Raw genomic sequence first — 17357 nt, forward strand, 5'->3', positions numbered from 1 at the left:
TTGGCATAACGTAATAGGCTCCTGTTGTAGGTTGTAGGGCACAAGGAAGATGTGAAAATATATGTGAGCGCATGTCAGAATACTCTGTCTGCTAAACAAAAAAATGTAACTTTAGAAAAACACTTCAATGTCATTCTTGATAAGGGTAGAGTGATATAAATTCTTCACAAAAGGTTTGCTTACCATAGCAGCATTTCAAATTGAGCCTAGCACATAAATGCAAAGCACCCGTCTGTGACTTTGGCCGCAGCTAACGATAGCAACAAAGACGCTAATGTAGTGGTACACAGCAAAGGTCACTGACAAACTCAACTTGGGAATTCCTCATATTTGAGGCAGTGTCCATTGGACATACGGACAATGTTTTAGTTTGTCATCTTTTGATTATTTGAATTGTTATAATTGCATCTTTTTAAGAAACTAAATGACAGAAGCCTCCATTTTCTGTTGTGTAACAATCTTTTAGATCTGCCACAATAAAAAACAAATCTAAATAAATAATAAACTGGTTGAGGATTTTTCTCAGAGATTTTTTAGATTAAAAAGAACTTCATTAGATCAATTATTACAGATCTCAATCAATTAGTGAGTTTTTTTGATGTCGTGACAGCATTACTAAACAATGTAATCTTCATAATGTTGGCAATTTAAGTACTAATTTATCATTAGAAATCTTTTAATTAAAAAACCCTAAAAAAAAACGGTTTCCAGAAGTTTTAAGCAGCCCTAAAATTTCCTACCAACATTCCAATCCCTGCACAAAAACGTTTTAAACATGAGTCAGTGAATAACAGCACCTTAATGTGAAGCACGATGACTTTATTATTGAAATCAGGATTACGGCAAATGACAATTTCTTTGATAGGTGACCTAGTGACAAGACTAGCCGCATGTAAACATTTCTCTTTTTCATTTGAAACTGCACAAAGAACACAAGATGACTAGATCAGAGGACAGTTACACGTACGACGAGTGGTTATTGTGGTATTTTATCTCATACGGTAACTTAACTCATGCAGCCCATTTGAAAAGATACTCATTAATAATACTCGGACCAAAAGCTGCTGGTAGAACAGTCATAAGAGGAGGCGGAGGCATTCCTAGAAGTGAGCTAGCAAAATGTTAGCATTTTGTCAGCAGGATTTGGGGTGGAGGTATTGGAATTACATGTAAATAATTAAAACACACGCAAAAACATCCCTTTATATTGTTAGTGTGCAATACTGTGTTATCCAGGGTCACTGAACTACAGTTCACTTGACATTTCACGAATAAAATGTGCATTTAAAGAAAAAATATTTACAAGCGTTTCCAGATTGACGGGTTTTGTTCACTTTGCGGTATAGCAGTTATGACACTTCAAAATGCATTCAGATCAGGAAGGTGTGGACTCAAATTCCCCCAAAAAATTTAAACTAAAAATATCGTCACGATTGCATGGAGCTTTGATTAGTTCAGTACTTTTAGGTTGAGCCAACTGAGAAGACACAAAAGCAGACCTGTACTCAGACCTCTAAAGGTGCAGACTCACAGAATACTTGATTTAGTTAAGATGGCAAATCCTGGCATCAGCCCTCGGTCCCGGTTCCGGGGGGGCTATGATGTAAGCAGTGGCTGCCGTTCTGCAGCGGTACTCTACAAAAGATAAAACAAAACATATTTTCTCATTACTACTATACTACTAACTAAAGCTGTGCTAAAAAAAAAAATGTCTTTCTGAACTTTATGATTTTAACTGAAGTAATAAACCCAACAAATATGTACTTTAAAGATTTGCTTGATTAAAAAAAACCTTGTTCATAGGCATTTCACTGTTTTTAGAGCACTTAATAAGATCTCAATTGTTTACTGCACGCGGCCGTAACCTCAAAACACCGAAAAAACATATATATGAAATATTATATTATACATTTTTTTGGAAGGGGGGGGGGGGGGGGTGACTCACCTCTGGCATCTTGTGGCGACACACCAGCAACATGAAGATTCCTCCCAGGAGAATGCCAATCCCGATCAGTATGAAAGGAACGTTTATCAGAACATTCTGCTCCATCAGCACGGCGTTGAGCTTGCTCACAGATGAATCATCGATGATGACACTCTGAGGATGCCAGAAAGGTTAAGGGCGTGACTCGAGAGAATTTTGAAAGGTCAATATGTGATTTATAACACGTAGCCTAATTAGTATCAGAGATTAGCACTCACACCTACTTTCTTGCTAAACTGTTTTTAGTCAGTTTTTTTTTGCAATACAGAAATTCATGTCTTGTGTTAGATTTGTTAGTGTACTATATTTGTCGAAGGTAGAACAAGACATGCAGTATTATTTTATGTTTGATAGAAACAACAATATCAGTCATGAGTGGAAAGGTTTTGGGTTACTGCTTCAGGATTATGATGTGTGTATCAGTGCATGCATGTTCTTACCTCATTGAGGTAAAGTATGGGAAAGATCACGGGTTTCACATTTCCTGTTTGGCTGGAAGAAAAATAACCCATATCAAAAACAATTTAAAAAAAAAAAGAGAAGACAGGTAAAGTCATTAGTGTAAAGCTGTGGTTCTTTATTCTCACTAAATATTTGTCCACAAAAAAATAATCAACATTAAGTGTCTGACCTGTTCTCAAAAAATAAATAAATACAAATAGTAAAAAAAAAATAGTAAATATAGTAAAAATAGTAAATATAAACCATCCTCTTTTGGGTTTATAGGAGAGATCTGTTAACAAAAATAAATAATTAACTTAATTATTAATAAACATTTCTCCACAAAAAACAATCAACATAAAATGTCCTCTTTTGGATCATAGAAGTGATCTGTTATCAAAAAGAAGTAACTTTATTCTCAAAAAATATTTGTCCATAAAAAATAACCAACATTAAGTGTCAGACTTGTTCTCAAAAATAAAAAATAAAAAAAATAAATATTTGTCCACTGAAAATTATTAAATACAAAGTGTCCTCTTTTGATATTACAGTTGAGATCTTTCACAAACAGTAAATAATTAACTTAATTATTGATAAATATTTGTCCACAAAAAACTATCAGCATACAGTAGTGTCAAAACTGTTCTCATAAAGAAATAGTAGAAAAGAAAACAGAAAACAGAAAAATACTCATCTTAAAATGTCATTTTTTTGCGATCGTAGTAGAGATGTGTCACAGAAATAAATCATTAACATGACAGTTAACAAGAGGTGGCATGCGAGCAGTTGGGTCGAACCATTCTAGTATGGGGAAGAATCTTGTCTTTTAAAATAATGAAATTGAATAAACTCATATATGTTATATATATGTTATATATATTTATGAACTTATATTTTTCTCAAAAGTTTAATTAAACTATTATTTTTAAGAGACTTTTGCATGTTTGTTTGTTTTAGTTAAAATCTTGAGTACCCCCTGGAGTTCCTTCAAGTACACCCAGGGGTACTTGTACCCCCATTTGAGAACCACTGGTATATGCACGATATTAAGATTTTTGATATGAAAATTACACGTGAAGAGATATTGTGAGGATGGTGAAATGTGACGATTATCATCTTTATTATCGTCAAGCTGAGGACTAATGTAGCAAAGTCCATTCTTAAAGATGATGGTGGCATCATTAGTTTACAGTTAAGAGTTACTGGCAGCCTCTCCTACATGCGTTCAGTCACAAGGAGGGGATGTTCAAGCAGGATTAAAACAAAAACAAAAAAAAAAATGATGACAAAAGTTCTGTTTGCATTTACTTCCTTACCTGAATGTTTCCATTTTCTCAACGTAGACGTTGACCTGGAGACGCTTGGAAGCTTGTAGGACGATTCCAGTCAGCTGCAATGGAGTTGGTCACAAATACATCAAGGCTTCACACTTACTTTCTTTTTTTTTTTTTTATTTGAACTCTGAGCACAGTGACCTCTAGCACAAATAAATTGCAAATCGACTTAACAAATTAAAATATTCACAATCCCACCCATTATATAATATATATATATATATATATATATATATATATATATATATATATATATGGCTGCCAACTTAACATAGGGTTGGTTGCACATAAACTGAGGCCTATCACAGCAGACTCCAATGAGAAATGAGGTAGACACCAAAATGCTCAGCTTAAAATTAATAAAATAATCAATTAATACAAACACAATAACTTTGATTAACATTTATAAAGATCAGGGGAAAAAAGAACCCAAAAATACAGCTGGTTTATTGACCAGGTTTCATTTTCTTTAAATAAATGTTGGAGATGCTAAAATTTGGATTTGGGAGTTATGTTGTTATGGTTTATAAACATTTTTTTCCAAGAATATCCACGCTAAAGACAAAAACAGAAAAAAAAGGTGAGGTTATCAACCAGTTTTTAGTTTCTGTGTTCAAATCTTGCAAGGTGAATTCACCCTATGTTTCCCCCTAATTTTTTTCAGTGGTTGCAGAACCACCAAAAATCCGATGACAGTTATGAGTCGATTTGTCAACTACACCAAAAGCAGCGCTGCGGTGAACCTTGATTCATAGTTCAGAGGTCAACATGTAGTTAACGTGGCGGTGCTCATCTTGAGCTACTGTGCTGTTTTGTTTGTTGTTATCTTTAGTGCAGCCTTGTCATAAGGGCAGCAAGTTATGCTATATGATAAGAGCTACTGGATTATCGCCAGTCGTACCTAACACAACTGCTGCATGAAGATTTAAAGTATACGCAGTTCACCATCTAGCGGTTAAGATGAGTGAACAAATGCATCTGTTTTTATGGCACTTGTACCCTCTAAGGTTGCAGGTGTGTAAGAGCTATCAATAAATCTAATTATTTCGATTAAGCTCTCATTTAAAAGAAAAAAATGTTTTGAAAATTAGAGAAATCATGAAATTAAGATTTCCCCAAAATGGCAGAATTCTGGATTGGTGGTTTACGAGACATACTATAATTACTAACTACTTAATTGTGGTATTTATAGGGATCGTCCACTTATTCAGCTATTTTTTAGCAAGGAAATGTTCATATTTTTTCTATAATTCACTCTTTTAGTACCAGCCATTTTTAGACACTTCTTTAACCTAACACTTGAAAATATTTGAAAAAATACGTGAACAAGTACCTGGGATTGAATTTATGGACTCTTAAAAACATGAAAATCACATTTTTGGAATTCAAGGTTCAATAAAATTATTTTTCATGCACAATTACTACTTTTAAAAGCAATTTTTTCCTCCAGCTGCTGACTGAAAATTATACAGTGGACCCCAGGGTTTCGGCTTCCCTGGCATACGTTTTTTTCACGTTAACAAGTGGAATACTGAGTTTTTTCCTCTCGTCTTTACGGCATTTTTTCCACTTTATGACATCAATAAAGATTACAAAATTCAAACTTGGCAGTCAGTGTGCGTATGACTGTGAGTCCCACTACGCTCATACGTCACTACATGCGTCACTGCATACGTCACTAAAACGCTGGTCTGTTATTGATCGGCGCAAAAACGTCACCAAGATGCTGGTCTGCTATTGGTTGGCGTCACCGTGTCACTAAGATGTCAATTTGCTAAAGAATTGATCTCGTGTAAGTGCTTACAAAATCGTATTTATTGTGCATTTTGGTGCTTAATTCAAACTTTAATTCATTAGCCATGGGGCCCAAGATTGCTAGTGATGTAGGGAAAAGTAAAAAGATGATTAGGATGGAAACAAAGCAGGAGATAGTCAAGAGATACAGTACGAAGAACGCTAGGCTAGGCTGCACTCGCTAGGGAATATGGCTGTAAGTAGCTCAAGTCATGTCACTCCAAAGGTAAATAAATCCTTAATATATTTTTTATTTATGATGTTTTTTAATTCTATACATGTATACAGTAATATATATAAGTAGCACTTACTATACTATGTTTTTACTAACTTTTAATATATATATAAAATGTTTATGTTTTTACCTGGGGTTTTATACGCTAATGGCTAATTCCCATCGGTTTCTATTGCTCACCATACGACGATTTTGCCTTACAGTTCCAACTCCAGAAAAAAAATATTTCGTATGGTGATGGTCCACTGTATCACATGTGCTGAAGGATAGCGGCCTATCAATCAATCACAGCTTATGAACATCCCATAAGCAACAGATGAGCCATGATTGGTTGTTACCCAAGCCTTAAGCACAGGTGATATAATTTTCGGTATTTTCTATGGAATATGGAAAAAAAAAAAAAAAGATGCTTAGGTTATACTAAAGCTCATTTTAAATCACCATTCTTTTTTTTTGTAATGACTCAAATGTTTGCTGGATTGATTTCTTCCATGTAAATTAGTTCAATCATCCAGAATGACAAAAGCAAATCGAGAGTTTCTTTTTTAGCCATATCGCCCAGCCCTAGCTGGAATCTATCCCAGCGGACATTGCACGAGAGGCAGGGTACAACCTAGACTGGCCGCAAGCCAACTGCAAGCAAACAACCATCCACAATCACACTTGCACCTCAAGTATGGACAATTCAAATTAGGCAATGAACCCATGAGGCATTTTATATAAAATCATGTGAAGCAAGGAATGTACAGTATGTCTTACCGGATTGAGATCAATGAAGGTTTGGTGATACTCCTTGCGAGGCCTCATGCCAAAAACTGCCTGCACAAATTTCTCATCTCCCTGGTAGAAGTGCGGTGAAGACATTATAATTGGTGCATCTGAAAACAGCACAAGATACTTCTGTTGATCAAGAAAACAGGTCACACGACACTTAAATGCAACATTTGCACACCTTGTTTGCACGGCTTGACGTTAAGGACGCCGGAGCCGAGGCAGTTGCCAGCGGGGACGCAGAAGCCCGCGTTTGACGGGTTCACCGAAGAGTTGGCAAATACCTTGCTGGGCGGGGAGAAACGATACCCGGGAATTCCTTTCACCGCTACATCCTTCTCAAACACGGCGTATATTGACCTGAGAGAGAAAACAATATTCATCAAAGTATCAAATAAAGATTTTAAGCTTATAAGTAGGGACAGACTGATTATCTGTGACGATATTTGGCATTCTGGTAAATATCGGCACAGGTCGTTTCTTTTTCTTTTTTCTTTTTTTTAATCTGATGGATGATTAATCAATTTATAACTGTGTTAACTTCAGAGAACAATTGATTTAAATTTTCTGTTAACTTTACAAGAGATTTTGCTGACCCTTGCAAGACCCTGCACCTTTTCTTTTTGTTTGACATTTGTTTAAAAAATATAAGATATATCAATATAATTAACCTGTTATTTTTTTAAAAAATGGAGAACTTACAGAAGATTTAGCGACTTATAGTGGCAAACACAAAATGCATTTCAAAAGTCCCAAATAAAGTACAGCTATATGCAAAAAGAATGCGCTCTTATATTACATAAATCGTGTCTGACGCTGACATGTTTCCCCAAACTTCAAGAACCAAATTGGTGCACTGTTTTATTCACCGTTAGATGGCACTATTGTCAGTTGGATTTTCATTTAAATTGATTCTTAAGGTGTGCTAATGATCGTGGGAATTAGTTGAACCTCTGGTTAGGATATTAAAACGAAAGTGCGTGTTGTCTGAAATGTAAATAAATACAAAAATAAATTATATGCAAATCTTAAATGTTCACAAGACAAAGACATTTCCACAATGACCATGTTTTAGCCGCCAAATATCAGTTATCGGCATCCTTGATTACTCATAATAATAATATTGGTCCTGAAAAAGGATATTAGTTGATCCCTACTTAACATTATAAAATTATTACACCCTGACAAAAAAAAAAAAAAAAAAAAAAAACCTCAAATGCTGATGGTTTTTTCCTCATAGCAGAGATTTACAAAAATACATTTTAGCTTCTAACATGTAAAATGTGGCATTGTTATTTGGACTGTCCCTTCTCAAAGGTCTTTACAGTTCACTCCACTTTCAAATCACTTTATACGTTTTGGAATCTCATTATGAAAGCACAATCAGAGCAATAGTTTGAGAAGGTGCTACGTAAGCAGTAAGCAAACAAAAGTTCTCATTCATGAGGCTACCTAGCCAGACAAAATCTCTAATGATTAAGCTCGTATCCAGACGTGGCTAATGGAGAAGGAGCGGTTTCCTAACAAAAATTCTGACAGAAAGATAAAACTAGGAAAATAACAGACTGCACACATTGCAGTCAGTATTGACTGTGATCCTTCAGGTCATGCATTTTTTTTTCTTCTTGGCTGGTCAGAACAGTCATCTGACACCAGCATTATTAACTAGGTTTAAATCGCACAACTTCATTTAGGAATAAAAGTTGGCAAAAATTAGTACATAAGTAACCTAATTTTTGAGCTACCTGCAGAGGTCCGAGGAGAACATGTAGAGTGTTTCCCTCTTTGAAAGGACAGGATGGAAAGAAGCGCCGTTGGTTCCGTTGATCATGTTGCACTCATCAGACGTCCACCAATTCAACGAGCTGTATATAAAAACAACAACAACAACAAAAATAATCTATAGAATTGTATGTAAGTATTTTTAAAATCGAGCTAAGAAAAATCTTGAGAACCACTGTTAAAAGAATTGGTTAGGCTTGACTTTAATATTCAATTAAAACAATCAACGATCAAGAAAATAAGTCGATTTTAACTTTAGGTGTGGGTTAGATGATGATACAGAATTGATATAAAATGCCCCACCATGTTTTATAAATAAAAATAAATAAAACAAATCCGCATATTACTGTTGGTTTCAATGTAACTACAACAGATGCGCACAACCAAGGAGAATTCAACAAACAGCAACTATCTAAATATGGGATTTTTTATATTAATCCATAATGGCTCATCTATATCAACAATCATGACGGGGTGCAATTACATGATTATTTTTTTACAATAAATGGTCCATCAAGTCATTTCTGTTTATAATACTTAATCAGATAACAAGGTTTCCATCTTCCATTCTAGTCAATGAATCAACATAAAAAATAGTGAGAGTTCTGGTCCACACTGTGTATTGTGGAAATAAAAAATCCTTACAATTCATAACTTAATGCATGTAAAAACTGGACTATTTTATGTCTCAATTTGTCATTCTATTTTGCAAAGCGGACTGGAGTAGATCATGACAATTTTTTTGTACATCTATAGACTGTAGCAGGAATAATTGTCAACCAAATCATTTTAAATCAAAAACTGTTTTGAATCAAAAAAATTTTTGGAATCGAATCATAAATCCAAAAATTAGAATTGAATAACGAAACGGCTAATTTTACCCAAAATTCATACCATTCAGAAAATTGCAACATTGCTACAACTTCAGCAAATGGCAACTGATTCCATCAAACGCTCATTAACCTTTGATTGTTCCAAGTATCCACTCGAGCAAAGTCCTTGTAGTCCTGCTGGCCTGTGAGGAACACATATTCTCCGTCGTTGCTCGCATTATTCTGGAATCGTATCAGAAAGGGGTCGTGTCAACAAAACACACAAAGCTAAGCGCAAACAATAGATTATACTCTTGATTCGCTTCCATGATTAACATTCTTAGGGAGAGGTGATTCAAAACCTTGTGGAAGAGTCCAAAAACAGGATCCACGTCAGGTTTGAAAGCGTGAATGGCTTTAAGGAGAGCGTCTTCGTAACCCCACAGGAGCTCCCCCACTGTATGCGTGGTGAACAAGCCCACATCTTTCTCCTTCATGTACGACGAGATCAGGTTGGCGAAAAAAGGCTGATCTTTGAACTTCTCCATCACCGTCTGAACAGAAGGGAGCAAAAACAGAACAATGTTTTTTCTCCTCTTGGTTATCACTTAGTTTGTGGTCAGATACAAAGGTTTACGTGGACGCTCACCACAGCAGGTATGTTGACTGTCCGGATGAGATCACTCTCCGGACCCCGTGACATGTCACGCTGGAATATGTATGTTTTAGTGTTGACCGCTGCTACTTTTGTGCCATTATCGTGAAAAAACACTTCTTCCATAGGCCGGTATTCTCTGGGTTCAACAACAAGAAATAAAGGAAGTGCGTTAGAGTGGACAAGGAGGTCTACTTCCTTACTGTGGAACAGTATTCCCTCATCAATATCAAATATTCAACAGCAATGATTCTCCTTAAAAGACAGGGGTCTTTTTACATCAGCCGCAAATACTCGTTCAAGGCACAGATAGCGCAGCAGGGATGGGAACAACATGCCATTCATGGAGAGCTTAGCAGAGAACAAAGCAGAGGCAGGGCCCACAAAGAAGATACCCAAAAGAGGAAACCACCGCAAGTCCGTGGTTCGGTTTTGAAAAGTCAGACATCAAATGTTTAACGCCTGTTGGTCAACAGCTTGTTACTAGGGACTCAAAAACATTGAACCTTTTTTCTTGCTCTTAAACCGACAACATGAAGGACTGTAAAAACAGCTTCAAGTTGCAACAAAGCACTAACAGTAAGTAACAAAAAGAAATAAAAACAATTAATGGCACAGTGTTTTATCAGTACATATTTACATGCAGTAGATCAGAGTAGACCAGCTTGTTTTGCAATTTCTCAACCTGCTGCACATGAAACACTACCAAAAAAATGTTGAAAGTTATTTTAAGATATTTAGTTTCATGTCAGAACAAGTTGACAAACTTGTGTCCTCAAAACTAAAAATCCATACTCAGTTTATTTATTAGCATATTTACTGGTTAAACAAAAGGTGTGCTGGAGAATCTCATCTGCATTTTTTGTAAACTGGTTGAACTACCACATACTTTGAATATCCCGCCACTGGATATTAAACTCTATAAATAACTGTATTTTAATTTAGCTTTTATTCATTGTATTGTTTTCTCCAGATGTGGGCAAGACATTAATTTCATATTTTGAGCCACCAAGGAAATAATATATATATATATATATATATATATATATATATATATATATATATATATATATATATATATATATATATATATATATATACAGTGGGCCCCCGGGTTACGAACTTAATCCGTTCAGCGGCTACGCTCGTGTCTCGAATTGCTCGTATAGCGGGCAATCCAAACCCATGTTAATTCGTGAATGCGTGCATCGCGCGCAGAAGTCTTAGGTAAAAACGACACACTGTATACATATATTAAAATTGAGTGACATAATCTACTGCACACTTGCATTTTATATTAAATACATTGGATAAATAGCTTTTACCTTTGAAACGACGAGACTTGAGCTGGGTGTAAGCATAGGGGGCAGAGTCCAACGCTCAAGGTTAACACGGCGATAAATATGCTATTGGTCTTACAGTGTTACAGTAACTCTTTCAGTCAGGGTGCAAATCACGCAGATACTAAAACATCATCCTCTTATTTCTTTCTTTACCGCTGCTAGTAATTTTAGAAGCTATGTCTAACAGATAAAGTTTGCAAAGTCTTCACAACATTCCGTTTTTCACTAATTTTCTCTGCTTCCTTCCATCCTGTCCCTTCAAGCTAGATAAAGGCGTTCGGCCAATAGCATATCGGCATTTCTGTGATTGACGTGTGACGCCGGCCAATAGCATCTCCGTGAGCGAGACCGGGTGACCTTAATCGACCAATAGCATATTCGCATCTCCGTGACTGACTGATAATTATTCGCACTTTTTTTTTTAAACGGTTGGAATGTATTGACAATTAATTAAAAAAAAAACACACATTTAAACCAATGACAATTCTTTGTCCTGCAATCGGCACATTTAATTTCATGTCAGCTGTTTTTCCCTTTAGCTGTACAAACACTACACTTAAATGGTAATATATTTAGACACCGTGAGTGAGACAGTCAGTGTGACGTTGTAAGACCAATAGCGTTCACGTAACTGCCACAAGTATCTACTGATGATTAATGATGTCGCTACTGTTGATTTTATTGACACAATTAAACGAGAACAGTTCTACATACTCAATGGCCGGCATGTCGAATTGCTCGTAAGGCGAGAGGTTTGTTCGTAAGCGGAGGACAAAAATCTCCCTGATCCACGCTCGTAAGGCGAATTGTTCGTAAATCAGGGTGCTCGTAAGCCGGGGGCCGACTGTATATATATATATATATATATATATATATATATATATATATATATATATATATATATCTTACTAGGTAATGGTGTAAAAGGGGAACTATAAGACACAGATGAAGAATGACACTTTATATAAAAGAAATCAAATTATAATTCTAAAATTCAACTAATTAAGTGACAATGAATAGAGAATCATTACCATCATACAGTATAGAGACTTGCTACTATCTTTGGTACTTTCAGTCCAGTTGTTTTCAAATGGGTTATATGAATGGGTATGTGAGATTTTAAAATATGTTTTAAAGTATGCAAGTATGCAAAACTAAGTTTGAAATAATGATTAAATAATTTATGTAAAGTCAAGTTTGTTTATAAAGCACATTTAAAAACAACCTCAAAGGGCTGACCAAAGTGCTGCACAATTACTAAAATACTAAATTACAGAACAAGTTATTGTGCACAAATGTAACAATAAAACAGTGATCAAATTAATATAAAAACAGAGTCTAAAAAACAGTTTCAAACAGACAGACAGACCCAAGATTACTTATCTAGTCTGGAGTGAATGCCAGAGAGAAGTGACTTTTAGGTTTTTAGCAGCGATTTAAAATGTTCAACCAACCAACTGACCAGCCCTAACTTGGAAAAGTAAGCTGTTCCATAACTTTGGTGCCGACACATAGAGGGAAGAAGATTTTTATATTTAGCAGGCTAGCCTAAAATTCCGGTCTCACCCCATACCAGAATGGTACGACCCAGAATGTAATACTCACCAAGCAAAACCTGTCAGCAATTTAAATGAATTGAGTCAATCAATTGACAGTTTTGTTTAAAAATAAGTTAATGATTTGTTTGTAGTTGATCTGTTATAGAAATAACAAGTCTTTACAATAATCTTAAAAAGGAAAAAGCATTATGTTGATCATTTTTAGATGCACAAATCTTCATTTATATTTAATTTAGTTCTTTTTTATATATATTTTATTTCTACTAGTTAAACAGAGGGCACTGCACAAATGAAGTTACTAAATTTAAAAGAAAAAACAGACAACGTTGATACAGCACTCTGTTTTAAGTGTTTTTTTTCCCAACCAAAAATGTTTTGTGTTGGTAAGGAGATACTTGGTTGGAAAACGTATTTCATAGGCTGTATGTCACTCAAAAAATGTTGAAAACCATTGGTCTAGTCTTCTCGAGCCCTCGATACTGTCGTGTATTTCTTCCCCTCTTACCTGTAAGTGTATGGCCCAATTTCCAGGACAGCAGGCCTGTCCCCGTCTAGCACTTCCAAAGGATTAGTCAAATTGAAGAAATAAAACTGCATGTAGATCGGCGCCGGTGGATCCTCCCAAGCATCAAATGCATCGGTACCATTCCTCAAGACGATCTCCTACAGATATTGGGTTTTGGGGTTAGAAAACGTCCAGTTCACATGGAACACACACGGAACACACACGGAATTTAGCCCGGGAAGTTTGAGCCACACAAGTATTACAGCAACAGGCAACTATATGAATAAGAAATTTATCGCGTAAATTGAGATGCTGACAAAAATGAGATGCTGACAAAGCCGAAAGTGGTATCACGTGGGTAAAGCGGTCAGCATGGCAGTATTTCACAACAAGTAGACCATTGAGGGATTAAACAGACAACGCGTTGTTTTTTTTTATTTTTAAACTTAAACTCACATTTAATGTTACCTTGCACGGTTAGTAATATGTCAGACTAGGCTTCTAGCTTACCTTCTGCGCCACTGACTCCACTATTTTTGAAAACACGTTAGACAAGGCCAGCACGATGCCCAAAAGGAGAATTAAAAAGGAAACAAATCCGAACGAATAAATGAAACATGATTTAAACATGATGGAGCCGCACTGTTTGACGTCTGGCTGAGACAGGTGACGCTAAAAATGTCACCGACGCCCTGATTGTTTTGATATATCCGGAAGTAGCACAGGCAAACAAAGAGTAAATCACAAGATAAACTATAATATTCTACAACTTCCTGTTTCGTTTCTTCGGCGGTCTCGTATTTCTTCGTGTATGCAAACGCGTTGTATTTAACACACGTTCTGTAATAGTCAAAATCACAATTTTCAGATAGTTTTGGTTTTATAGAGCTTGAAAAAATGTAGATGACCTTATGTTTTAAAATGCAATATGATTGTTTGGACTATCATTTCTAGACCGTCGCTTCGCCATCACGTGACGCTTACGAACCTATCTTTCTTGGCTTACCTGTCTCGACACCCCCCCCCCCCCCCCCCAAAAAAAAAAAAAAAAAAAAAAAAACGTTTCACATGACATAAAAATAAGTTAATTACATTTTTATATGGCCGCTTATTGGGCGAGCGGTTAATATACTCAAACCTTTCATACAGTTTGAAAAAAAAACATTCGAGGCCCATTGAACACTGCATTTTATGTAGGCGTGCCACAAATTGTAATCGGATTCCGTTCAAAACTAGTTACCCATCATAAACAATTGTAATTTAACCAAGGGGAAACTGGTAGGAAAGTATTCAAGCCATGCGACCATGCGGTCCATTGACAAAAACAGTGCAGCTCAGCTTCTGGTCAGCAGACGTCATGGTTATTAAATTGTTATTAGCATTATATGCGTTAACTTGTTTTAGAATGTGTCACAAATGCATGAATGTCGTTGTAGCAAGGTGGCAAAGCGGTACAGACAACATCTGGTGGCATCCAAACAGGTTCTCCCAGGCTCTTCTATTAAAGCCAACTGCCTTTAGAGCGACGACAACTGCCATTGTTGTTCTTTACGTAGCGTAATAATTCATTCAGTTAAAAGTGTTTCGCTTGGCTGCATCGTTTTTAGAGACAAACCAGTCACTCACGTTGACTCCATATGTCCACTAGAGGTCAGTGTCTTTTTTTCAAAGAAAAATCAGTGCAATTTTGTTGGCCCTCACTCAGTCACTTCACCATCCCGAAATCATTCAAATCATATTCGGAAAATGTGTTAAACAAAACATATTTATGCAAAAACTAACCACTTCATATCTTCCAACGCTGTAGGTTAGAAATAAAATAATAATTAAAAAAAAACACGTTAACTCTTTTTTTCCCCATTTCTACATATAAAAGCTTATCCAAACATGTAATGTACCTAGCCAAAATAGCAAAATGTGAGCAACTGATAAATTTCTCGTGGTCTGTTTTTTTTCCAGTATCATATATAAGCTTAATTTTGTATCTCATGCTTTTATTGATTTACACTCAAAACACATATTTGCTTTTGTCTTTTTGACAGATTGTGAAGTTGCAGCAAGCACACATCTGAACGGAGTAAATCAGATCAACACTTTGACACGTTGCAGCTTGCATCAATACCTTTTTTTTTACTGCACCGTGGTTGCATCACAGGACAGCATGCACCAACTAACTCTCATAGTTTCATTTCAGAAGAACCAAAACACTATTTGTGGTGCTAATGCAGAATGCGTTGTGTGTGCAATCCCATTTAACAGGTTTGAATTTGCTTCATTCTCGGCACAGCCACATTCCCAAACTACAAAAGCTTGTGCACACTTATACAACTACATTAATAATTTTTTTTCCTTCTCAAAAAACTATATTTTCACTGTAGTTATACAGTGATGTCACATTAATGAACGAAAATATCTGGCTCAATTATCATACACTAAGTTTACATTTGGATACAGTATGTAGACATTATCCACAAGTGTATGGTTATGAGTTTGATCAGAGAATTAAGTCAAGTAAGTAAGTCAAGGTGGCACTTTTATATAGCTACTTTTTTAAATTGACTTTTTTGTGTTGTAGTATGGCATGAAAATGTATATCAATGTTTCTCAAAGCTTGTGAACTGTATATCCATCCCAATACAATACATCTGTTATGGGCAGGGCAATTCTAGGATTAGATGTTTGGAGAGTGCTGACAGTTCCAGAGGCACATCTGATTGTTCAATTATTCTATTATAAGTTATAGTACTGTACTATGTCCTGTACATTTTTAACAAGTTGAAACTTGAAAAAAAGGGCACAGTTGATGGTGCTTCGATTGACATTAAGGGTGCTTGACCCCCCCAAAACCTGAGCCAGGCGCATTACTTGACTCAACATTTAATATGCATTCATAGATTCAATGCATTTGCCTTTACTGTTTTTGATTTTTTTTATATGGTTTAACATGTGTACTACATTTTAAATTGATATTTATTATGTACACTTATTATACAGTAGAAAATAAATGGATGGATGCACACTTATTATGTTCAGTTTTTCCTTTACGGGCTGCAAACCCCTCCGTCCCCCAACGCAGCTCATGAATGAAGCACAATGGAGAACAAGAACCCCCCCCGTTCAACATCTCGGTCACGAGAGCCAAGGCTGCTATGACGTCACTCCCAGGAATCAGCCAACAGCCTTGAATGTGTGTGGAGGGTGGGAGACCAGCAACAGCCCCAACTTTTAATGTATGCGGCTGGGGCCGAACCGGGCCAGTGTGTCGGTCGGTCCGCCCGCCCGCACAGTTTTCTTCGGCTTTATCTGCATCCTCCCACTCGAGCGGCGGCAGAACAACGACTCGCTGTTCGCTAGCTAATCCGCTTTTTGGCGTTCTCGTAGGAGAATCCGCAGCCGATTCCGCGACTCCAGAAAAAAAAGAGGGTAAGTAAAACATCCCCGGCAAATTAACAGCATGCAATTTAAACAACTCGCCTTGTAAGAGTTGTTTGCTGCAGTCTCGTCAAGTGTTTGGGTCACCAAGATGCACGGTGCGCGCCTTTCTCTACTTTTTTACTAGCGCTCGTATTGAATGGGAAACATTACGTTTCCACTGTTTGCTGGCACAATGCAAAAGGCTGCTAAACAACATGCTCGTGGATTGTTACGAGTACACGCATTTGCAAACATGTTAACTAAGGATCATGCCTATTGCGCATATGCAAATACAACCCCAATAGAATTTGAATTAATGCGTTTCTGGAGAAGGCTGTTTTCAGTATCATTTCAACATGATCAACTCACTAAAGTGCAAAAAAAAAAAAAAAAAACGGTAAAAAGAAGGAGAAAAATTGTTAACTTTGCTAAGGCTGCCCTTATGCATTTTACCATGCATAACTGTCATACAAGTGTAAAAAGAATTTAACGTAGGTTGTTATTACAAGCTGGAAGCAAGCCAACTTTTTGTATTTAACAAAGGTTTGCTGGGGAATTTAGGAAATTATAAATGTTCCATGGAAAATATGACCATATGAATGACCATATGATGAATGGCAACTAACGTTGAAAAAAAAAAAACTTCTTTATTAGCCATTTTAGACAATTTTGACTGACGTTTGAAGTCACTCTATGGTTACACAAACATGGAACCCACCAAAAGAAAG

At 36.2% G+C, this 17357-nt stretch overlaps 2 protein-coding genes across 3 annotated transcripts in view; one reads left to right on the forward strand and one right to left on the reverse strand.

Moving 5' to 3' along the window:
- Positions 1-798: 798 nt before the first annotated feature.
- Positions 799-13944, reverse strand: scarb2c (scavenger receptor class B, member 2c). The gene is made up of 12 exons (XM_088435709.1): positions 13726-13944; positions 13216-13373; positions 9803-9947; positions 9516-9707; positions 9305-9396; positions 8305-8424; positions 6741-6919; positions 6548-6666; positions 3742-3815; positions 2425-2476; positions 1946-2098; positions 799-1635 (listed from the first exon to the last, which is right to left on the reverse strand). The coding sequence occupies exons 1-12, from the start codon at positions 13843-13845 to the stop codon at positions 1597-1599; spliced, it is 1443 nt and encodes a 480-aa protein (XP_088291835.1). The 5' UTR covers positions 13846-13944; the 3' UTR covers positions 799-1596.
- A 2450-nt stretch (positions 13945-16394) lies between these two features.
- Positions 16395-17357, forward strand: part of rai14 (retinoic acid induced 14) — a 46562-nt gene continuing 45599 nt past the window's right edge. For both annotated transcript variants that reach the window (XM_088435386.1, XM_088435387.1), the window contains exon 1: positions 16395-16638. In XM_088435386.1, the coding sequence (XP_088291512.1) occupies positions 16401-16638 (238 nt within the window). In that variant the 5' untranslated portion in view covers positions 16395-16400. The remainder of the gene's footprint in view (positions 16639-17357) is intronic.

Source organism: Hippichthys cyanospilos, chromosome 15 (assembly GCF_059441005.1).
Source record: "Hippichthys cyanospilos isolate Australia breed blue-spotted pipefish chromosome 15, RoL_Hcya_1.0, whole genome shotgun sequence".
In the NCBI taxonomy this organism is placed as follows: domain Eukaryota; kingdom Metazoa; phylum Chordata; class Actinopteri; order Syngnathiformes; family Syngnathidae; genus Hippichthys; species Hippichthys cyanospilos.